General features: G+C 34.4%; 1 protein-coding gene across 1 annotated transcript in view; it reads left to right on the top strand.

Moving 5' to 3' along the window:
* LOC103260722 (sorting nexin-13-like) overlaps nt 1-24,453 on the top strand; it is a 102,350-nt gene that overhangs the window by 31,853 nt on the left and 46,044 nt on the right. Inside the window, exons 2-5 of the mRNA XM_021712487.1 lie at nt 11,144-11,256; nt 15,864-15,966; nt 17,918-18,007; nt 19,352-19,473. Coding sequence (XP_021568162.1) covers nt 11,144-11,256; nt 15,864-15,966; nt 17,918-18,007; nt 19,352-19,473 — 428 coding nt within the window. The remainder of the gene's footprint in view (nt 1-11,143; nt 11,257-15,863; nt 15,967-17,917; nt 18,008-19,351; nt 19,474-24,453) is intronic.

Raw genomic sequence — 24,453 nt, 5'->3', positions numbered from 1 at the left:
TGAAATGTGGCTTGCAAGTTCTGAACACCTGATTTACTAAGTGAACTCAAGGTATGGTTTGTTATGACTATTATCTTGATTTATTTACTTTTGTTGAATTGAGGTAATGAATTTTTACAGGCAGTCTCCTACTCATTCCATAGGAAAATCAGAGAGATACTTGGAATTGACCTTTGGTTGGTTTATTGACTGTGGGAAGGAAGAGTGATGAATCGTGCAAGTAGAACTTTTATAGTTCTGATTTTGCATGTTCACGGTTAGAAACAGACTTCCCTTGTAAATAAATTCCATTGATGTAAAAATTATTAATTACGGTTTAAAATTATATTTTAAAAACATTTGAATTTGATATTGATTCTTCATCTAAATAGCTTATGACCATATCAGATTAGACTATGGCAGGAAGTTATACAGTAGGCTTCCTAAATAAAGGAAGTGTGATTTTTCTTTTTTTCTTTGGAGGCATCTAGGTGGAACTAGTTAAATAAGGTGTGTGTGAATTTATCATATCAACTAAAATTTTGATCTAATAATTTTCCTTAATTATGTGTTACATATTTTATATATGCCTTTGGTTTCTGTGCAGGTTTTCTCTAAGGCTTTTGTATCAGAGTTATTGATCTATTAGTGAGGGATTATGAAAGCTGTGAAATGAATCTAAACAGTTAATGTTAATATCATGTGAAAATAGGTTTTTCTACATTTTATTAAACATTGAATGAATTTTGAGCAGTTTGACTTTTTTTTCCACTTATTCTTTGGACGTTGATACGTCTAACCATGTATCAGTTTATTATATTCGTTGCTAGTGCCATCTGGCTGTTATTCTCCCTCATTTGTAAAGTCATCTTATACTTGTGATTATTTATTTGTAGTTCTAAAAATTACTTTGTGGAAACACTTGAATAGTGCTTTTATCCTTCACAACTAGTGCATGTAGAGTAAGGATCGTACTTTGTTGCCATTTATATATAAAATCTTTAAATTTTATATATAAATGTATAATTGGGTGTGGTGGTATGCATCTGTAGTCTAGCTTATTCTGGAGGCTGAGACAGGAGGCTCATTTGAGCCCAGGAATTCAAGGCTATAGTGCTCTATGGTCATATCTGTGTACAGCCACTGCACTCCAGCCTGGGCAGCATAGCAAGAACTTTTACTCCTTAAAAAAAGAAAAGTATAAAAGTATAAATAGCCTTGAGCATTGCATAGGATTTAAGTTCAGTAAACAAATGCTGTTCTGTGTTCTGCTTTTGATTCAGTGAATTTCAAACAGTATTTTCCTTGTGGCACACTGTTGAGTAGCCTAAGCATTTGTGAATCTTTGCTCATTTGGAGTTTTTATTTTTGGAAGTTGTTGAGTTAGTAATTGGTTTTGGGTAGTATCATTTTGGTGGATATAATTGGGTAATTGTAAAGAAAAGAGATTGATTTTTCTTGTTTAACTGCAAAACTACCTTTTGGAGACTATTGAAAAGGGGTTTCAAAAGTGTTTAAGCTCTGGAGGTATTATCTTTCCTGTATTTCCCAAACCTTTTGTAAAGTGCTTTATTATGGCACCTACCACATTTATGTTATTATGTGTGTATTTTACCTTTTTAACTTGTGAGCATATTAGGGGCAGAAACTGCCTCATTTATCCTTGTATTATTAAGGCTTAACATACACTTACCTAGTTATAACAGAATCAATCGATATGAAACCCCAAAATAATTGTTTTGAAGGACAGTAGTTTTTATGTAAAATATACAGACACCCACACATAAAATAGAGTATTAAAACCAATGATTTAGTTTCACCTTGAAAATAAAATTTTTTAATTGAATGTGTATGTTGTTCCACTATTAACTTAATCATAGGAAAGTTTTAATCCCTGATTAGTTTCCTGGGTTATAAACATTTATCATGGTTATGGGCTATTTACTTCCTAAATGGAAGTGTATTTATTGTCCAGGGGAATTTTGTGATGATTGTGCTTTTAAAAAAATATTTCAGATGAAAATTTCAAATGTTAAAAATAGAACTGGCCGGGTATGGTGGCTCACGGTTATAATCCAGAACTTTGAAAGACTGAGGTGAGGAGGATCGCCTGAACCCAGGAATTCAAGGCCAGCCTGGCCAATGTGGAAAGACCTCATCTTTATTAAACAAAAATAAAAAGGTTAACAAATGCCATGTGCCCATGCCCTACCTAGACATTTATCAACTCATGGCCAGTTGTATTCCATCTGTATCCTTTTTTACTTTTTCTCTATTTTCTTCCTCCAGAATTGTTTTGAAGCAAATTTCAGATGACAATTTCAGAATTGTTTTGAAGCAAATTTCAGGGTCTATGACCTTAGAGAAGCAAATATCAGATATTTGATTTCATCTCTAAATATTTCATAATACATTTCTAAAATACAAGGATTCTTTTTATTAAAACATAACCATATTATTATTATACCAGCTTAAAAATAAGCAGTAAGTTGTTAATACCTGATTAGATATTTTAAAAATGTTTAGAATAACCAAATTTCTTTTTTACCTTTCCCTCCTCTTCTTCCTCCTCCTATTTCTTTTCCCCCTCTTTCTCCTTTCACTGTATTTTTGTTAAAACCAGTTTGAATAAGCTTTACATATGTCAGTTTTAATCCCTAGGTTCCCCCAATTTGTCTCCCCCTTTCTCCTTTTTTCTCTTGCATTTAATTTGTTGAAGGAACTGGGTCTTTTGCCCTGTATTGTATACCAGTCTAAATTTTTGCTTAGTTCATCTCTATGATGTAGTGAAATATTTTCTCATTCTCTTTCTGTATTTCCTAAATCAGGTTTAGGATTTTTTTTTTTTTTCCTTGCTACTTCCTCCCTTCCAGGGGTCTTGCTATGTTGCCCAGGCCAGACTTGAACTCCTGGGCTCAAATGATCCTTCCATCTTCGCTTCCTGAACTCCTGGGACTACAAGCATGCACCACCACACTCACCAAGATGCTTTCTTAGAGTGGTGTGTAGTTTTCTTTCATGAGATATGCGATATCTGGTATTTCTCTCTTTCCTTCTTTTTCTCAGTGGTAGCAACTAGATCATCACTGGACTCCTAATTCAGTAAAGTTTGCAATGTGGTGATTATTCTAATTCTGTCATTTCTTCTTTATTATATGTACTATTTCTTTAAAAAGAAACTGAATTTTCATCAATTTCCTGATTACCTTAACAAATGCTTAATTCTCAGTCACTTTTCAAAATAAGTTGGTTATTTAGCACTTTCCAAAGATGATTAGTGGAATTTTTAAAAAGTATCTTTATGGTCTCCTGAGCTCCAATATTTGAATGTTCCGATCCATCACAATTCTTTTTCTTCTTGCTTCTTCTTTAGCCAGCTGGTTCCTCTTTGATCATCTCCTTGTCCTCCTGACAGTAGTTTTTGGAGCCTTCTGGTGCTTCAGTTTCATCTTAAACATATTTCCTGCCCCTGACTTAGAATAGCCATTCTTGCAAGTAGCCTTGGTTGTTACTAGGGGAGCTATGAACAATATTTTTTACTGCGAAATAGAATATTTAAGATTTTTTGGGTAGGCTTTTGTGGTTGTTTTTAGGGTATATCCTACTCAGGATTTACAGTCACATTAACGTGTTGTAAAATCACTTGGAATGGTTTTTCTGTGTGGAGTTACTCTGCTTTGTCGGTCCGCACAGTTAGGTTTTTTATAATTATAATAAAATATTTGCACTGCTACAAAATCAGATCTACAGAAAAGGTATTTTCAGAGGTATGTAGCCCTTATCTCTGCCCCCTCAATCCCACTTCCTTTTTTTCTCCAAATAGTATCATAGTTTTTGTGTATCCTTAAAAAAAAGGAACTATGAGTATCTTTATGTGTGTTTTTGTGTATCTTTAAAAAAAGGAACTATGTGTACATTTATATATCTTTCTCCTTAGATGAGTGATAGCTATATATACTTTTCTTTACTAGTTTATAATTAAATTTTAAAAAATAGTCATGTTAAATATGCTGACAAAAAGAAAATTTGTTCAAAATAAATGAATTGGTATTTTCTAAATTCTTGATATATTCTACCAGTCCCCATAGTTATCTCACACAATTGAAATTTAACTGTCATATTCTGTGGTGGCTTTTAAATTTTTGCTTTCAATTATTTTTAAGGGAATGCTGCTTCTTGTGTAAAATACAGTACAAATATCAATGAAATACAGTTTATATATCAGTTCCATTCCTAAACAAATTTAAGACAGCCTCTTATCTGTCAAATGGAAACATAAGGAAGTGAATCTATTTTCTTTTTCAAATATTAAACAGTCTGCTATAAAGGAATCTAATATTTTCTTTTTGAAGAAGATTGAAAGTTTTCTCTTTTTAAAAAGTTATTATTTATGAAAGTTATTAAGGTATAAAAATATAGTCAAAAAATATAGTTTCTGAAAAACATCTTTGATTTGTTTCAGTTTTGAATATGTAACTAGACCTTTTTTTTCAGAAGTTCAGGAAACCTCAGTAGTTTTGCAATTTGAGAATTTTGCTAGGAGGCTGTCAGGATCATTCTTTGTTATAGAGCCCCATTAATCTACAGTTTAATATTCTTATTATTCTTGTATCAGGGAAAGCATTGAGTAAATACAGTCTTCTGATTTTTTAAAATATTGTGACTGCTCTCTAATTCTGTGGTTCTCAATGTATGACGGTGGGCAGAGAGTCTTCCACCTAACTTTTTTTGTACCCTGAGTAATTAATACACATTATGATTCTACCTGCTATTATTTTATACTGTGCGTAGGCATTCTGTAATTGTTAGAATCTAGTTTAGAAAAACACTGAATTCACAGTAACTTGTTATCTTGTATTTTCTTTATCAATAGAAAGGTTTGTTCAGGTAGTCATCTACATGCATGTACATAATTAACTCTTGAAAATGTAGGAAGTTGAGCGATACACTTATGTCATAAAGGACATGATTCTGTTACTAAATAACTAAAAATACATAAGGGTATGTGCGTTTTTACATGTGTGTAACCTCTGATTATTGTGGGCACCCTCAGTTGGGAGAGGAAGGACAAACATGACAGTACCCAGTGGTCATCATCGTTCCCTGGGGGCAAGATAGCCAGCTTGGAGACAAGGGTAGTTGATTGAGGTGTCTACCCTTTCTATAGTGCCTGTATCCCTCCTGGCCAGTAGCTGAATTGAAAATTTGGACCGTCTCTCTGATCTTTAATCGTCCTCACAAGGGTATACTATGCACCTTAAATAGTGGTGAGTGTAAAAGACACTTTATTCACTTGTCACTGGAGCATGAAAGAAAGGATTTGGTTTGGGGCCAGTTGAACCAACAAATGTATGATGGGATCCCTGTGTGGGATCTGCCTGAACCCTGAAAAGGAAGTAGTAGTGATGCTGGTTGGCATCAAAAGAACATTATTTCTGTATGTCAGTCCCGTGAAAGAGCAAGGCCCCAAACCCCTGGTTGCTTTTTTTTCTCCCTGAAGGGTGGGATGTTGGTAGGTTGTGCTAGTATGAGTGTATAGGAGTGTATAGCACTGAAGCCACACGTGAGGCTGAGGCGGAGCACTTCAATTTAAGGTTTTTTTTTTAAACTTACTTTTTTTCATTTTGCTTCTGCAGTTAGAAAATTAATTAGTGTCATATTTAGTGAGCAGCTTCTATGTAATAGGCATTGTTAAATTATTATATAGTGTTGAATGAGACAAGATTCAATGTCAGGAGCACATTCTATTGAAGTTACCTGGAGAAGAGCTTCCAACTTATTGTAGATAGAATAAAGTGAGAAAAGAACAAGCTATACTTGTAATAAGACCATTTCTCTTATGGCAACTTATTTTTGTTGTTGAACTATATATATATAATTTCTGTGACCCAAGTTGGCACTGAAATTGTATCAGCGTTAAGCTCCTCGGCCCTGTTTGCCTGTAATATGCCATATAATGTCTTAAAAGATGCCAGGTGAATTTAACTCTGAGAGTGATTGTTCCACCCTAGTGAGAGTCATTTCAGCATCCAAGGCCCTTTCTCTGGGAGTTCTGACAGACTGTTCTAAAACAGCTGACCTGAACAGCTGTTTCCACTTAGCCCCAACTCTCCACGGGAGCCAGGATAATGCAGGCCTGGCTCTGCATCAAATTAGCTGTGCGATTATGAGTAAAGTTACTTAACCAGTTTGCTACACTTAGACTTAACTTGAGGGATGATTTCACAACTTAGACCCTTCATGATGCTAGTGGGAATCCTGAGTCAAAGAGAGGTTTAGTGATTTTGCAAAGGTTATACAGACAGTGTTCAACTGGAATCTGTAATTTCTCACTCTGTTTTTAGTAGCATATTATGTTGCCTTTCCTATCATAAATATCTGTGGTGAGGATAAAATGTGATAAATGTCAGCATGCCTCAGTAGGCATAAAATACCGCAAGGTAAATTATTTCTATTGTCAGGGAGCATATATAATCCTTTGTATTGCCATTTCTTGATTTGCAGAATCTAAAGCAGAGGTTATTTTTTATGTTTTTTTTGTGTGTGTCCCTGAGCTCAAGGCCAAATTGCTTCATGTAGGTTATCTGAGCATGCTAATTGACATCCTTTGAAACTGAAATTCTTTCCATTATTTATTTGGGATACACATAGCATAAAGCATATGCTTTATGTTCAGACCAGGAATTTATTATATTCGCTTATTATAGGTAGTTTTTTGACTAGTTATTAGAGAGGCATATTAAGCTGATTAATATTTAGATAAAATAAAGCATTCACTTAAAATTTTAGCATTGTTTTCTTTTTCTTTTCTTTTTGAGTTAGAGTCTCACTCTGTCGCCTAGACTGGAGTGCAGTGGCCTCTCCCAGCTACCGCAGCCTCTACCTGCTGGGCTCCGGCGATCCTTCTGCCTCAGCCTTCCAAGTAGCTGAAACTACAGGCGTGCCCTACCACGCCCGGCTAATTTTTGATTTATTGTAGAGATGAGGTCTCACCAAGTTGCCCAGGTGGGTCTCGAACCCGCGGGCTCAGGCAATCCACTCACCTCAGCCTCCCAAAGCGCGGGATTACAGGTTGAGCCACTGAACTCGGTTTAGCATTTTTTTCTTACTGTGACTTTTAACTTCAGGCAATTGTCAGCTGACAAATTTTATGGTTAATTAAGGAGTCAGGATTTTCCTGGGATCAAATCTCACTCTTATTAGCTGTGTGACCTTGGGCAGTTTTAAAAAATTTTTCTGTGCCTTGGTTTCTTTATTGTTAAATTAGGCATAATAATAGTGATTAAGCTACAATTGACCACTGGACTATGGATTCATTTACTTTCTACAGTAACCAGTAACCACATGACAAAGTGGGAGGGAAGGAAGACATGTGGTGATTACACAGCTAATAATGAATAGTAAAGGTGAGGTTTGAACTCAGGTAGTCTTAACTCTTGGCCATAGCTTTTGAGCATGTGCTGCTACCAGGAGTAAATGAGATCTGGTCTGTAGAATGCTTGGTACAGTTTTGGTTTTCAGAGCTCTTCAGATCTTGGAATTGTGACTGAGGTATTTTGGACTTAGAGATTAATTTAGGAAGAATTGTAAATATATAATTGTCCTTGGTTCTAAACACTTCTGGTGGCTTGATAGAAATGAAAGAATCACAGCCTCTACCCCAGGCATAATTAATTGATCATGATCTGCATTTAAGTTTCTTAAAGTTTGAGAATTATTACAGGATATGATTTTGAAGGTTTTTTCCAGCTCATGATTGAGGTTCTAGGCACAGCAGCATGGATAAGTTAGTGTTGATTACTGTATTTATTGAAGAAAATGGTAATATATTAAGGGATTATTTTAATGTAAATCACTGTCGTGTAGACTTATTTCTGTTGTTTCTTTGACTTCTGTTATAGGGCAACTCTTGAGGTAATACCTCCTTGAATTTGTGAAAGACTTTTGACAAATTTTTGACAAAAATTTAAGTACCTTAAATTTTATCATTTTGAATCATTTTAGGAAATAATTAAAATCCAAAATTTTTAAGTGGTGTTAGATCAGATTTTTTCCTAGTTATCTCACTAATAATAAGATGATAATATCAGCCAGTTATACATATAAGAACACTAAGAATGGCATACAACTTTATTTCGGGACGATTCACTATTCTCATGTTTCAGTGAAAAGTTTAGCAATTTAAATGAACAGTTAAAAGAGGTTAACTACCAAGCAAATGAGCACTTGACTTCCATGATTAGAAATGTTTAGTTTTATTAGTCTCTGGTATATAAAAATTTCTCTCAAACATAATTAAGGAAAGGTTCTTGCATGGTTTTTTTTTTTTTTAAATGGGACAATAATGTCTGTTTTGTTCACTGTTAAAAAAAATTGCTAGCACCTGGCACATTGTAGGTATTCACAAATGTTTGTTGACCGAATGAATGAATAGGAGTTTGTTTTTGGTGATTTTGCCACTCTTTTCAAATGAGTAATAAGAGACCTGTATGGGCCTGAAAACTTGAGTTTTTGGACAAATCTAGCATCTCCCCTTGTTAACTAACTGCTGCATTAATTAATCTTCAGATCAACGGAATGTGGTTCTGTTTTTGCAAATTTCTTTAATTGTGAAAAATATGATTTAAAGCAAAGAGAATAGAAGATTTATACAGTTTAAGACACACTGGATTAAGAACTAGAACATGCCTGTAATTCCAGCACTTTGGGAGGCCAAGGAAGGAGGATTGCTTGAGACCAGAAGCAAGACCAGCTGGGGCAACATAGTGGCACATAGTGACATAGATGCGAGTATCACTTGAGTGTAGGCATTTGGGGCTGCAGTGAGCTGTGATAGTGCTGCTGCGCTTTAGCCTGGGTGGCAGAGCCAGATCCAGTCTCTACAAAGAAAAAGGGAGGGAGGGAGGGAGGGAGGAGGGAAGGAAGGAAGGAAGGAAGAAAGAAGAAATAGAATACTACTGAAGCAGGGCCCTGAGGTGTCTATAATCCCAGCCACTGGAAGGCTGAAGCAAGAAGATTGCCAGGAATTGAAACCTCATCTCAAAAAAACAAAAACATATAAAGAAACCAAACGCCAAAAAACAATGAATAAATGAAATCCTATTAAAAAGAAGAACAGAATATTGCTGAGTATTTGAGGACCCCCTCCCCCATGTTGTCCTCCAATTGCAAGCTGCTTTATCCCCAGAGATAGTCACTTTTTTGGCTTTATTTTTAAAACCTCTGAATAAATCCTTAAACAGTAAGTTGTTTCACTTTGAAAAAATCGACTAGAAGCATAAATCTAACTGTGTAAAGAAAGGGTAATATATTGCTTATATTAGATTAAATCTCACCGGAATGAAGGTTGAATAAAGTATCTGAATCATAGCTTGGTCTCAGTTTTCTGGAGAGCTTACGAGAACTCTTTTTTGGGGAAGTCAATGGATAAGGTTTTGAATGAGTCTTGGGAAATAGCATATGTTTCCCATAGTTGGGCATCTGGCAGTACTGGTCTGTGGATAGGTACCGGATGTTCAGCAGAGGTATTATCAGAGGCACTGAGCTGCTCTGTACTTGACTCTGAATCAGTGTGTCCTACTTTCAGCTCTTAGGAGGATGTCAGAGGAGACCACTGCTTAGGTGAAATTGTATTCCCAGCTGATTCAGGGAGGAGCATGGAAGCAGAACAAACTTCGTTAGCAGGCATTCTGTCCTCTGGTTAAAAGCTAATAGTGGCCAGGATCAGGAAAAAGGATCATAAAAATACAATTGATCAAGAATTGTACCAGTTCTACATAGAAGGAAAAGAACAAAACCAAAAAAAACAAAACCCAAAAACTCCACTGAGGGTTATTAAAGAAGAAACATTATTTTGGAATAGGAAGACTGTTTAATAAATTCTTCCTGAATCTTGGCCAAGATTCTGTTCGTGTGTCATCTAATCATTCAGAGCTTCTTGAACCATGGGCAGGTACTTTATTTTTCTCCATAGCACTTCTCCCCATGTGATGTAGCTACGTTTAGTTATTTAGTTTTCTTTTTCCCCCTTGGAATGTAAACTTACGAAGGTATGTGAATGTATGACAGTTGCTTGTATTTTTTTCCTTGCTAGAATGCAGACTTGGAAGGGTGTGTTTTGTCTTGTGGTATACCCAGCACCTCCAACTGTGCTCAGCATATAGGAGGCAGTCAATGACTGGATAATGAATGAATACATAAATAAAACCCCCCTTTCATAATCCACAGCCCATGTTGTCTGTTCCATAGTTGTGGTCATTAATTTTGTTCAGTTTACCATCTTATAATGCTTTCTATTATTTTCTTTTGGTTCAGTGTCTAATTGTTTCATTCCTATAAGACATTCTTCTCTGTGCTACTTATTGGCACAAGTGGGACAAACGCTTCCTTTGTGCTGCCTCACACTGCAGGGCAAATGGATATAGGAACTTGTTGAGTTGAATACATTTATTTATTCATAATGACTTAGATTGCTAAATCCAGTTTGCTCTCAACAAAAGGAGTATTTTTATTGGGTAAGACAGTATAATTCTGTACAAAATAAAATTTTGGTTTTTTTTTTAAAGGATAGATACTTTTTGGAGATACTTTGTTAAGCTCATGGTAAATTCTGGTAAGGTTGGACCTTTTGTAATTATAATTGTGTGAGTTTCTGCAAACAATTTGAGTAAAAACAAATAACAGTTTTCAGTGGAATAAGGATTTCTTCCCTTGAAATTTAAATTTTAAAAAGGCTTCCTTATGCTGTATTTATATTGAGACTTTGTTTTAAAATGAAATATTAATTCTAAGTATAACTCTGTAGGCTGTTTAACATTTTATAAATGTGTTTGCAACTATAAATATACAAATGTTTTTATAAATACTTTGTCCTATTTCTCATGCCAGCATTTCATTTAACAGTTTGTGTAACTGTTTCTGTTGTTTACCTTTGCACTGCCACTAGATTTGTACAAATACATTGTTGATACCCCGCAAATCTCTATACATATCGATCTTGTATATAGTTTTTTTGGAGATATATTTTCAAGTGTTTACTTTACATTTCTAAAAGTAATTATTTCATCAGTTACTGAAATGGCACCATAAATGTTTAAAAGAAAGAAATTTAAAAGTTTTGTTGATTCTTTTCTAATGTATTTATTTATTTTTTGCTTTATTTCAGGCCAGTCTATCCATATGGGGATGGGGAAGCCTTGGCATTGTCCTTTTTCTAATAACCTTTGGACCCTTTGTAATATTTTATTTGGCATTTTATATCCTCTGCTTTGTGGGTGGGTAAGTATACTCAATGATAATTTTGCAATTCATGTGACATGACTTGTTCAAATGGAAATAAATGGCTGAGAAGAATGGAATTATAATTTATTTGTGAATGCTGTTTTTTTATAAGTTGCTTTTGTTAGAGTTAAGCAAATAAAATTAAGATACCCATAAAAATAAAAATAGTGATGGTTATTATTTGTACCAGAAATATGAATAGTCATCTTCAAAAATAAAATTTTAATTTTTCAAGATAACCTTTTTTTGTGACAATATGAAACGTTTTTAAGATTTTTAAAATTTTTTTGGTGTTATTCCCCCTTTAAGTAGGGGGTTATTTAACTTTAAGTTAAAATTTTCATGCCCACCATAAAAGTTTTAAATTGAGGCAACACATTGAGTTTTACATCTTGGAAATTATTTCACTGATTAGACTTCACAGTGATATTAAGGATTTCCTTTGATGAATGTTATTTTATTGGAGAGAAGTCAAGTAAATCCCTGATTTTACTATTTTCTCTTTGTAGTTATTTGGTTTACAGTGTTTCTGTTTCCCCTTACGTTGATAAACTTTTACAAGGGGAATTTCCGTTATAATTTATCATAGCTTCATATGCAGAGCATTTGGTACCAGACATGAATTGTAAGAAAACATCAGAAAATGTATAGACAAGTAAGATACTTGCTCTTTAGACACTCCCACCAAGGTAGCTTAGCTGAAATGAGAGGTTTGTTAATGTGTGTATGTATATATATTATATATTGTTGTGGAATGAACACTGGGTTTCTAAAAGATCTTTTGAGACCCCAGACATTTGGAGGAGTTGTTTGAGCCTATAGACTTAGAGGATTTAGCTGGATTGAACAGCAGATAAAAACACTGACCTGAGAAATTATATAAGTAGCTTCTGAGTATATGTGTCACCTCTTGGGGTACAGGTTTGAAGACATGTTGTAGTCATTTTGTAAGGAGCATACTCACTAATTGTTGAACAAGTGAAAATTACTTAAATTGAGTAGCTATGTCAAAGACTTTCCGTAAGACCATATTTTATGTTAGATTTAGTATTTTTCATTAATTTCCTAGATATGTTATTGTGTACTGAAATATTTAAACTCATTTCAGCCATAGGAGTCAGATACATGAAGTTCAGAATATCGTTACTGATAACAAAGATAATTGAAAACTTTATAGTCTGCAGCCAAATGGGCTTCCTAATTACACTTCTCAGTCACAAGTCAGGGCCACTGCGTGGCTGAATAGCTGCATGGCTACACCTCTCCTTCACAGGGTCAAGGCTGCCTTTATTGATAGGAAAGTTTGTCTTAAGGTTTTTGAAAGGGAGAAATTTCTTCTAATTTCACTGATTAAATAAAATAAGTCCTTGTGAAGAGTGAAGGAAAATATTTCAGAGTACTTTCTAATACTTTGGAAAAGGAGGCTATTGCAGCTTTATAGGTGAGGATAGAAACCCTTGGAAGGTGGAGGGGTGAGAAATTATTTCTTACACTAAACTTTTGCATATAAAATTTGAGAAAGAGGAGCAATTAGTTTATCTATTTTAAAGTCATGAGAAACTTTGTTGCTCCCTTTTTGAATCTGCTAATTTGTGGAGGAGTAATTTCAAAAAATATTTTGAATGCTTATAGAGTTCCACAAAAATTTTTAGATAAGATAAGGTACTGGTAGGTGTGGGAGAGGTATTATAAAACTCTTTAGATAGTATTAAGAGTCAAATGGTGGGTTCTGAAACTCTGAGTTCATGCTATATTACAAATTGATCTGAGGTTCTGTTCCAGACTGTGTTGATCTCTGAAACTCACTATCATGATAAGGGGACTTCTATTTACACTAGCAGGCCTCTCAAAATTGTCTCAGAGGATTACTTAGTTAAGCATTTCCAGGTTACTCAATTGTGATCGAATATCATAGTTTTCTGAATCAAATATTTATTTTGGTTCTAATTATGACAAATGATCGTCCCTTCTTTAATGCAACTTAGTATGGTTTAATGCCTTATGAATTTAAAGAACAAAAATAGGCATTTTAAGTAAAATGATTATATTTGAAATCATTTATTGGTTTTAGTTTTTTTATTATGTTTTTAAAGATGTACTTTTGTTTGTCTTCTTACGAAGAATGCAAATTTGAAAATAAGTAATACATTTTCCTGTGGAACTCACTCCTTTTTTGTTTGTTTGCTAGTAAAACTCTGGTTTTTAAGTTAATCTCTTCAGTTTACCCATCTAAAGTGTTGATAATGTATATATTTTGCTTACAGTCAAAGCTAACACCTTATTTTTTAGTATAAAGAAAACTTTTAGAAAGAAAATTAGAGTTTTTGTTTGTTATTGTGGAATACTGTCAGTATCATATTTTGGTTATTTTGTGGCATTCTATATGTTGGATTATATAATTATTTGTAGTACCAGTTTTCACTTAAACTTCACCGCTGAAACTATTTCTTGTTTCCATTGGGGTCTCACTCTGTTGGCCTGGCTGGAGTGTAGTGGCACAATCATGGCTCATTGCAGCCTCGACCTCCTCGACTCAGGCGATCTTTCTGCCTCAGACTCCTGAGTGACTGGGACTACAGGCATGTGCCACCATGCCTGCCTAATTTTTTTTTCTGTAGATACAAGGTCTCACCGTGTTTCCCAGGGTGGTCTTGAACTCCTGCACTCAAGCAATCCTTCCACCTCAGCCTTCCAAAGTGCTAGAATTATACTAGCATGAGCTACAGCACCTGATTCACAACTGAAACTATTAATTATAATTATTAATTATGTTCTTTGTGGGATCAGATTGTTATTTAACTTGCTTTCCTACTTAAGTTAATGCTATATCCATCTGTTTTCTGATGAGGCTTTTAGAAATACAGTGTTAATATAAACTTTTTTTTTTTTTTTTTTGAGTTGGAGTCTCACTCTGTCGCCCAGACTGGAGTGCAGTGGCTGCTCCCGGCCACCACAGCCTCCACCTGCTGGGTTCCGGCGATCCTTCCACCTCAGCCTTCCAAGTAGCTGGAACTACAGGCACGCGCTACCACGCCCGGCTAATTTTTTGATTTATTGTAGAGGTGAGGTCTCGCCTGCCCAGGCGAGTCTCGAACCTGCGGGCTCAGGCAATTCACTCATTTCAGCCTCCCAAAGGTGGGGGATTACAGGCGGAGCCACCGAGCCCGGCTATAAACTTTTTATTATACCTGTACATGTGCTTGATAACCAGGTAAAACTGAAATCTAGAGACAACTTGAATCATAATAATAATATCAGATATAACACAGATGAAATTTACCAATAACTCTGAGGCCAGTGTTTTACAGAAAAAACAAACTAATTAATGACACGAACTTATTTGACTTTATCGGCGTTCTCCCTCTACCCCTGCTTTGTGGTACCTGTACTGAAGACTAGTGAAATGCAAGTAGCCACAAAAAGCAGAGGACTTGGAGACTCTTCCTTCCAGTAGTTGAAACTGACCATATTTAATTTTTCATTGTGTCTTCTTGTCCTTATGGTCTTTGTATCATTGTAAGATTACTATGCGATCTTTATAAGATTGAAATTTAATTTTTTGGATTGATTTCCAGCATTTTGCTTTATTAGTAAATCTTTAATATTACAGGAAATATTGGTAATAGTTAATACTTACAGTGAAGTAGTTCTGAGTCAGTATTTAGCTGACCTTGATAGTGTAATTATTTTTTAGATAATTAACCTTTTTGGGGTACATTTATATTCCTTCTTAATTCCAGCCTTAATTTAAGCAAATCATAAATTGAATCTTTTTTCCTGTATAGCCTTTGCTTATTTTATATTTATACTGACAAGTTACATTAGTATTAAATACTTCACCTTAGTTAGTCAGCAGTACAATGACCAATTGTATACCTAATTCTGAATTGTACCCTGTATCTTTAAAATAAAATAAATGAAAATTTTTTAAAAAAGAATTGGGTCACTTAGCTATAGATTTAGATCTCATTTATCTTCGTCCTTTGTTATTAGTAGCCTACTTATTTAATGAAGGCTTATTTTTCTACAGTTTGAAAACATCACCTGAGATTCTTTATGAAGTATATTGATTAAAACTTGAAGGGCATACTGGGCGTGGTGGCGCAAACCTGTAATCCCAGCACTTTGGGAGATGGAGGTGAGAGGATTGCGTGAGCTCAGGGGTTCGAGACCAGTCTGAGCAACATGGCAAGACCTCATCTCTACAAGAAATCTGAAAAATTAGCTGGGTGTGGTGGCACAGGCTTGTGGTTCTAGCTATTTGAAAGTTTGAAGTGGAAGGATCACCTGAACCCAGTAGGTTGTGACTGCAGTTGTGAGCGTGCCACTGCACTCCATGACAGAGTGAGACTCCAACTCAAAAGAAAAAAGAAAAACACTCCCCAAAAACTTTGAAAGGCATTATTGTGTAGTTCACAAAATGTTAACAGTTGTTTTAAATTTTAGAAAATAAAATCTGTCAATTTCTTGCTTTTCCAGAGTTCCAAATGGACTTTTTAATAAACGATAAGGCATCTGTACACTCTGAAAATATATTTTGTATGAGATTTGTTAAATTCTAGGAAAATTTTGATTTTATGTTTTGTGATTTAATTTTTTTCTAGGGGTTTAGTGGTTACTCTCCTGTTTGGAAAAACAAACTCAGAGAGGTACCTAGAACAGTGTGAACACTCATTTCTTCCTCCAACATCAACTGGGGTTCCTAAGGTAAATAGTGCACAGGGATAAGAAACCTCAAAGTCCAATTATTTGCATTGGTAATATTGTGATCATCTGTATGTGGCTTGACAGATTTTCCTGTAATTCAGTAGTCACTGTGAGTTTATAGGAGATTTTCTGATCATACTCAAAGTATTCATTTTAAAACGACATCTTGAAAACTTTTGTAGTATTAGATGTAAAAAGTGGATATACAAATTTGAGGAAAAGATAGAAGTTAGTTTAATTTGGGTGTTTTTCCTGCTGTTTTAACATGAAATTTCAAAGCTTCATACATAGGATTTATAAGAATGTCAATGAATATTCTGTTTTTGAATGAAATAAATTGTATAAAAACCAGACGGGGGAAAATGGACATTTGACTTTGAAAAATATAACTTACACTTAGATTATGCAGTATCTAAAGCTTTAATAATTCAGGCATAATTTTTGTCATCCTGAATGGTGTTATTTCACTATGTTTTTTTTCAGTACCATACTCTATAAATAAAATTGGAGTTGAATAGGCTTCAGATTTGCAGTACTTTCAATTCTTATGGGATTGGGATAGTTTCATCTTGTTTGAAGAGAGACAGATGACCTGGAGTTGATGCTAGTAACTTTCCCATTATTAATTTGTCCATTGTATGCCAAGATATAGGCAATACAGAGATAAACGATTAATGATATTATTTTTACATTAATGAAATAAAAGACTTCCATTCTATCCTGCTGATTTTCATATTGACACAATTTTTTTCTAATACTTATGACATTTTTATAATCTGAAACTTTTCTTTCCTCCTTTAGGACTCTTACTCAATTTATTCTTTAAGTTTGCTTACAAGTCTTTCAGAGGAAAAGAATCTCTTTTTTTTTTTTTTTTTTGAGTTGGAGTCTCACTCTGTCGCCCAGACTGGAGTGCAGTGGCCGCTCCCGGCCACCGCAGCCTCGACCTGCTGGGCTCTGGCGATCCTTCCGTCTCAGCCTTCCAAGTAGCTGGAATTACAGGCGCGTGCTACCACGCCCAGCTGATTTTTTGATTTATTGTAGAGATGAGGTCTCGCTGCCCAGGCGGGTCTCGAACCCGTGGGCTCAGGCAATCCACTCACCTCAGCCTCCCAAAGGCGCGGGATTACAGGCTGAGCCACCGAGCCCGGCTAAGAATCTCTTTTTTAAAACCATTATTTAGCTGTTTATAGTTTACATTCATGTGAGTGGTATGGGAATGGGATGGTAACTATTTTAAGGAATAAATTCGATCCTTAACAGTAATAATTTATTGTAATAAATTATAGTCAAGACTGGTTAAATCTTTATAGTTAATTTTTTAGTAGATGGTACATAATAGTGTTTTAATTTGCTATTTCTAAAATATGATTTATAGGTATATTTTATGAAAAAAATCTTAATGGGTTCATGTTATATTATTTGTGCTTGGTTATATTTTTAAGTCTCCCACTACCTGTCACTATATTTCCAGGCCACTGATCTTTCCTTCTGAAGACTGAGAACAAGTAGAGAAATACTTTCCTCTAGTTTTTTTCTTTAGTTGCCAAAAACTATCCCTAAGTAAAATCAATTAAAAAGTGTCTTCATGTAGTTGATAGGAAAAGAGAGAAGAGAGTGTCTGATAAAAATACTTTGACTCATCTGACACACTAATTGTATAGTTTTAAAGTTTCATTGAAATATTACAACAATATATCTATACCTTTCCGTTTTTCCACATTCTAAATGTTTGCTGATTTAAGTAAATTTTGAGAGTAATATTTTTTGAGAGTGTCTAGTTTTGTTAATTTGAGAATAGTGTTTGGTTTATACTGGGGTCTCAATAAATAAGGTTATTTAATGACTTGAGGGTAGTGAAGAGAAGTTATAGTGAATATTCAGTTGGAGTTAAACTGGAGAAATTGTAAATCAGAAAACTTCTCAGTAAAATGTTATGGTTTTGTTTAAGTGCTTAGAAGAAATGAAACGGGAAGCCAGGACTATTAAGATCGATAGAAGATTGACGGGTGCCAATATAATTGATGAACCTCTCCAGCAAGTAAGTTTCAGTATGTGGTATTTGAATTCCATATATTGTGTGCTAGGTGTATTTCTTTTGAAAGTATTAATAAAAACTTTTTGTTATATAAATAATATGTTAGAGTTTCATGATAATGTTATCTTTGAGTTTTGTACTTGAATATGCTGTCTGATTGAGTTAGGGTCTTGTTCTGGTGCCCAGGTTGGAGTGTAGTGGCATGAACATGACTCACTGTAGCCTCTAACTTTTGAGCTCAAGTGATCTTTCTGTGTCAGCCTCCTGGGTAACTGGGACAACAGGCATAAACTACCACACTCAGCTAATTTTTAAATTTTGTGTAGATTTGAGGTCTTGCTATATTGCCGGGGCTGGTCTCAAACTTCTAGGCTCAAGCTATCCTCCTGCCTCCCCCTCTTAATGTGCTGGGATTACAAGCATGAGCCACTGCACTTGGTTTCTGCCTTATTCAGTAACTCACTTATAATGCAGTGATTTACTTACTACGAAAACCTTTTGATTGAATTTGCATTTTAAAAAAGGTTTTACTCATATTTGATGGTGTTTCTAATAATTTTATAGTTGAATGTTGCTCTTTTGCCAATGAACAAGCTTAGTGGTTTGGTAAATCAGACTTGTGTCTAGTTTTATTACTTTTTCAAAATGGAAATTCAGTACCTGATTGGATCTCAAAATATTCAAAACTTAGAATTATATAAAAAATTATTATCCCAAAATATTTTTCGTTGATGTTTGTTTAATTATATGGTTGTTATAAAAACATACTTTAATAAATTTTAGCATTTATTTTACAAATGAACTCATTTAGTTTATCTGATTTGCAAAAATTATATGAGTTGTGTTACTTGTGATTTATTGTCTGACTGAATGCTATTGGTAGTATGAAAGATATTTAGAATTAAATGAACTATATCAGTTTTATAACTAGACTAATGGAGCTGATGATATAATCTTGGAAAAACTAGAATTTTTTGAGAATTTTTTGAGGGCCTACCAGCATTATTTTACATCTCATTCCATCAAATTGATTAAAATTCTTAATTATAGCATTGAAATTGTATTTATTTATCTGCAAGCTCCATCTTTACCTGAATTTGGCCATAGATAATGTCTTAATTTTTAAAAATTTTGGGCAGTAGGTAATTGGGATAATAAAATAATTAAAACTGTTTGAAATTTTTTTAGCATGTTGATGCTTTCGTAATAAAGGCAGGTATTTAACCACCATAATTTAATATGTAGAGAGTCAATATAAATTGGCAGATAATCATCTTAGTTTTTAGTTTACTACTGTTACTTTTTAAATCCTAAAAAGTTGTATTTTTTCTAATATTTTTGTTACAGGTTATCCAGTTTTCCTTGAGGGATTATGTCCAGTATTGGTATTATACATTAAGTGATGATGAATCGTTTCTTCTTGAAATTAGGCAGACTCTTCAAAATGCACTAATTCAGTTTGCTACTAGGTAAGGACATTGCGTTGTATTTATGCTGAAAAATTTAGATGTTTGTATCAATAGGTGAAATAACTTTTAAATGGGGTGCGGGGATTATTTATTCAAAGGTAAGTAGAGAGCCCTTAAAACCTGCAAATTGTTCCAGATTTGAGGTTTCGACAAAATGTTTATCTTTTTTCACCCTGCTCTTTCAGTCTATATGCCAATTTTCCTGAGGGTCCAAATCAGGTGACTTTTAAAATCTTTTAACCTACTTATTGCTTTTACTTTTTTCCCCCCTCTTCCCCAGATACTCTGTTTTATTTGAGTGCCATAGAAATAGATTAGTTTCAGAAAAACTGCTCTTCCTCACTGTAGTTTCAGTATAGCATCCTTTTAACTTTGACACATGCCTAATGGACGTCCTCTTAGAGAGAGGAGAAGGAACCAAAGGAATATAAGTCAGTGGAGAGTATTTACCTTTTTCTTTCTGAAAATAAGTATATTTTGATGAGTTTGTTTTAAGAAACTTTTCTTGAGAGATATACTAAAATCTTCACTTTACAGACCAGTTTATTCATGTACTTAAACTACTTGATTTTTTTGATGAGGGACTATTTCATTCCAGTTTAAATTATGTTGACTTTCATTTTTATTTATTTATTTTGAGCTGAGGTTTCACTCTGTTGCCCAGGCGGGAGTGGCATGATCATGGCTCATGGCAACCTTGAATTCCTGGGCTCAGGGGATCCTTCCTTCTCAGCCCCCTGAGTGTCTAAAATTGCAGGTGTGCACCACTACACTGGCTGATTTTTAAAAATTTTTTTGTAAAGATGGGTCTTGCTATGTTGCCCAGGTTGTCTTGAACTCCTGGGCTCAAGTGATCGTCTCGCCTCAGCCTCCCAAAGTATTGGGATTACTTGTGATTATTTTGTTATTCTGAAAGTCTTAGAGAATAGAACTTTATCCTAGGGCTGTTACTATATTTGCTGCTCTATATTAATAGATATTTCCAGCTCATGCTGCCTTCTCAGGACCTTTCTTTTATAACGAAGTTGATCCTAAAGCTTTAGATTAGGAGTGGGGGAAAGGGTGGGGAATGGAATGGATTTCTTAACCTCAGGATATTAGGGATCCTTGCACAAGTTTTATAGTTTGAACAATATCCTTAGTGATAGAAAATAGATTTGCATAATTAGCAGCAAGCATCTGCAAAGTAGCCAGCCGGAGTTACAGTTGCAGACTCACTGTGGAACATGGAAAATACAATTGGTATTATCAAAGAAGTTCAGAAATTGGATTTTATCTCTTTTATTTCAAATGCAGCATTGAGTGTTAGATATTCTTTCAGATATTCATCCATTGCTTTGTCTAGTAATACTATCCTAATTATTTTTTTCCTTTGAAAGGGTGAGAATAAGAAGAATTCATTATTTTTGTACAGAACTCTTTAAAAGCATATTAAAATGTAACACATTTTAGTCCTGGTCTGAGATTTGAACTAGTCGTTTGAAGACTTGAGTTTGCATTCTGGCTCCATCACTTAGCTGTGGGCTGTGACTGTGAGCAAGTATTTTAAACTCTTTGAACCTTGATTTCTTTCATACGTAAAATAAATGTAATAATACCTGCCCTGTTCTATGTTCTTCACAAGCTAATTGTCAGGATCAAATTTATTTATTCAGTCAACTAGTATTTTGGGCATAATTTGTGTCACCCAGGCTCTGGGGGATATAGCAGTGAGTAAAACAAAGTCCTTGCTCAGTGAAATGGAATGAAAATAATACCTGTGTTTTATGCCATCCGACACATAATTTCACTGATGAGGAAGCTAAGGTCCAGGAAGGTTAAGTGGTTAGCCTGATGTTATCCAGTGAGTTAAGAGTTGGAATTAGAATCAGATTGTTCTTAACAGTCTGATGTTCTTTCTCCTGTTCTTCATTAAATATTTTATAATCTAGGTTATTCATCTTATTTCCTTCCTTACTTTCCTATCATTGCAATACTTTCCCTATTTTTGATTCCCTAGTCCTTTTGTTTTCATTTCATGTCTTAAGTGAGTGTTTGTTTGTTTTTTTTCCCCTTCTTTCTCTAACATTCATTGCTGTCAAGCTTAATGATTGGGTGATTACTGAAAAAGCCAGGTTTCTTTCATCCTAGACTGAACTGAATTTATATTTTTTTCTTGGCCATTTACCTTAAGTTTTTAGAAAAGTAAGAAAACTGATAGCTGCTTTAAACGCTGCTTCGAGGCTAAAAAAATATCTAGTAAAGCCCTTTGCACATGGTAATACTCAGTAATTTTTTTTTGGTCTGTGCCTTCTCTGTGCGTGACTTTTCTCTGTTGGCTTTTGTATTTACTGTAAAATATATGTCTTACCAGAGACTTCATGAGTTTTTTCAGTGCCAATATTGAGAAAATTAGATCTGTCTGGAGTCTTTAGAATACTCGTTTAATTCTTGCTCTGTGCTGTTTGTTTTGCACTGTGAAGCAGATGACAAGAGCATACTTTGTCACTTCTATTTGTCGACTTACTGTCCTTTAGAAGACTCTTAACAGGAACCTGAAAATGTATTCAAAACTGTTTACTTTCTATCGAATACTTCCATTGATTTAAAAAGGGCCTGCCTATGAACTCAGAAAAGACTTAGAGCCCCCTGATTTCTAGTGTTATTTATTAACCAACTTTGAGAAACAATTAGAGAAGGTCTTTCTTAAACAAAATGCTACGTTTTGAAGAAAAATGGGAAGGAAAAGATGTTCTTAGAGTGTGAAGTCCTTGAGTTGAGCGGCTATTTATTAAGCTGTATGTCCCTGAATGTGCAAAACCCATCAATTTTTGAGTCTGGGGATAATAACTTGTATCTTCTTATCAGAATGTTGTTAAGATTAAATGGCATCATGTGAGAGAGTACTTTTTAGCAATGACACCTTATTAGAAAGCGGGAGGAGGGATAAAAAAAAGAGAGGAGCAAAAAAAGCATTAGTACCTGTTACTCCTGTAGCAGTTTGGGGAAAGGAATTTTGAAAATCCTTGAGTTCTCTTTCTCTCAGGAATCTGGACTGGCATTAGACAGGAGGGAATGAATTCCTTGATGCCTTGTATTTTTATTTCCCCTTTAAATAAGATATTTTAACAAAGGACAGAGAGCCCTGGACTCTCTCTATATAATTACAATGTACCATTGAGGTACAGAGTACCCAAAAGAAAATTTCTTAACATCTTTGTATAACAGTACTACTAATACTTGTAGCACACTCTGAGTTGTGAGGGGCAAATGAGATAATGTGAATTAAACATTTCAAAAATGTTATTTGTCAAACAGTAAATGACAAATGACATTTTGAACAAGTTACTTGACTTTCTATGCTTCCATCATCTGGCCCATAGTAAGTGTTCAATAAATACTAACTTTACTATTATTGTTGTTGCTATTTACTATGGTCCTAGATTATGTACACAGATTCTTTGACCTTGTCTTAGCTTTTTTCTGTGTGGGAGATGGGAGTGAGGAGACAGGAAGACAAAATTAAGGCATGTGAAATAGAAATAGTCATTTGTGTGGTACTGAGAGCAATTTGTCACATAGAGATAAATTGGATCAGAGTACCTGATGAAGACTTCATATGAGTTGAGGCCTAAACTGGTCTTCAAGAATGGATATATTTGGATAGACAGAGGTGACCGACATGTTAGGAAAAGGAGTAACATGAGCAAAATTCTAAGGACGATAAGGATAGTCTGGTTGACTTAGATTCAAGTCAACAGGGAATCTCATTGTTGCTCTTGGAAAGTGTGGTTAGTAAACCTCTCCATCTCTGTTCTATGCCAGTGTTCCTTCCTAAAGGATTTTCTCATGGGGGAGAAGAGGTATAGATACATAGATTCCAGGATTCACTGGCTATGATACTAATGATGTGACTGGTTTTGGAATGACAGGGAGTATGTTCGTAGAGTTTTACCATTATTCTTACTGCTTTTGGCATAGAAATAATTAAAAGATATGGTATATTCCTAGACTTATTAAAAGGCAAACACAACTCAAGTAGTAGATATTTACAACAGTAAAGTTTTACATTTTATATTTTTTGCCATTTGAAAGCTTAGCTCAAAGCTCACATTACTTAGAAAGATGATTATTGTCATATTTATAATAGGAGAGCTAAAACAATTAGAAATCATCTAAATATTTAAAAGAGGGGACAATAAAGTAATGTTTTTATAGTTATAGAATAGACTAAGGGATGATAATTTGTATATTTGTATAATAATTTGTATATTTATGTAAGTTAGTGGCTTTTAGTATATTCACAGAGTTGTGCAAAGTTTGTCACAATTTAAGAACATTTTAATAACATTACAAAGAAACCTTGTATGCATTATCAGTTACTTATGTGTTTCCCCAAGCTTCTAGCTTTAGGCAACCACTAATCTTTTTTTGTCTCTGTGGATTTGCCTATTCTGGGCATTTTATATGAATGAAACAATATATGTGGTCTTTTATGACTGCTTCTTTCAGTTAGCATATATTTTAAAGGTTTATCTGTTTTGTAGCATGTACGAGTACTTATTCTTTTTCATTTTTAGTAATATTCCTTGAATGGGTATACCATATTTGTTTATCTGTTTATTAGTTGATGGACATTTGGGTTGTTTCCACTCTTTGGATTCTATGAATAACGCTACTGTGAACATTTGTGTACATGGATATAGTTTTCATTTCTCTTGGGTGTGTAGAAACACAGAAGTGATTTCTTGGTAGTGTGGTGCTTAACATTTTGAGGAAGTGCAAAGTGTTTTTCAAAGGGCTGTATGTACTTTGTTGCATAAATGTGTTTGTAAGACTCTTCTTGATTCTTCTTGATTAAGTCCTTCAGAACAGGCTACTTGACCTCTTTGAAGCATTAAAACACAGATTTAGAGCTGGACTTCTTAAACAGTGTTATAATTCACTAGATACCATTTCCCTCTAATGCAGTTATATAAAACGTATGCTTACATCTCCATT

This window comes from Carlito syrichta, unplaced genomic scaffold (assembly GCF_000164805.1).
Source record: "Carlito syrichta isolate Samal-C Ts95f unplaced genomic scaffold, Tarsius_syrichta-2.0.1 Scaffold303315, whole genome shotgun sequence".
NCBI classification, from domain to species: domain Eukaryota; kingdom Metazoa; phylum Chordata; class Mammalia; order Primates; family Tarsiidae; genus Carlito; species Carlito syrichta.
The sequence above is the reverse complement of the archived record's forward strand: the minus strand, read 5'-3'. Positions and strand labels throughout refer to the sequence as shown.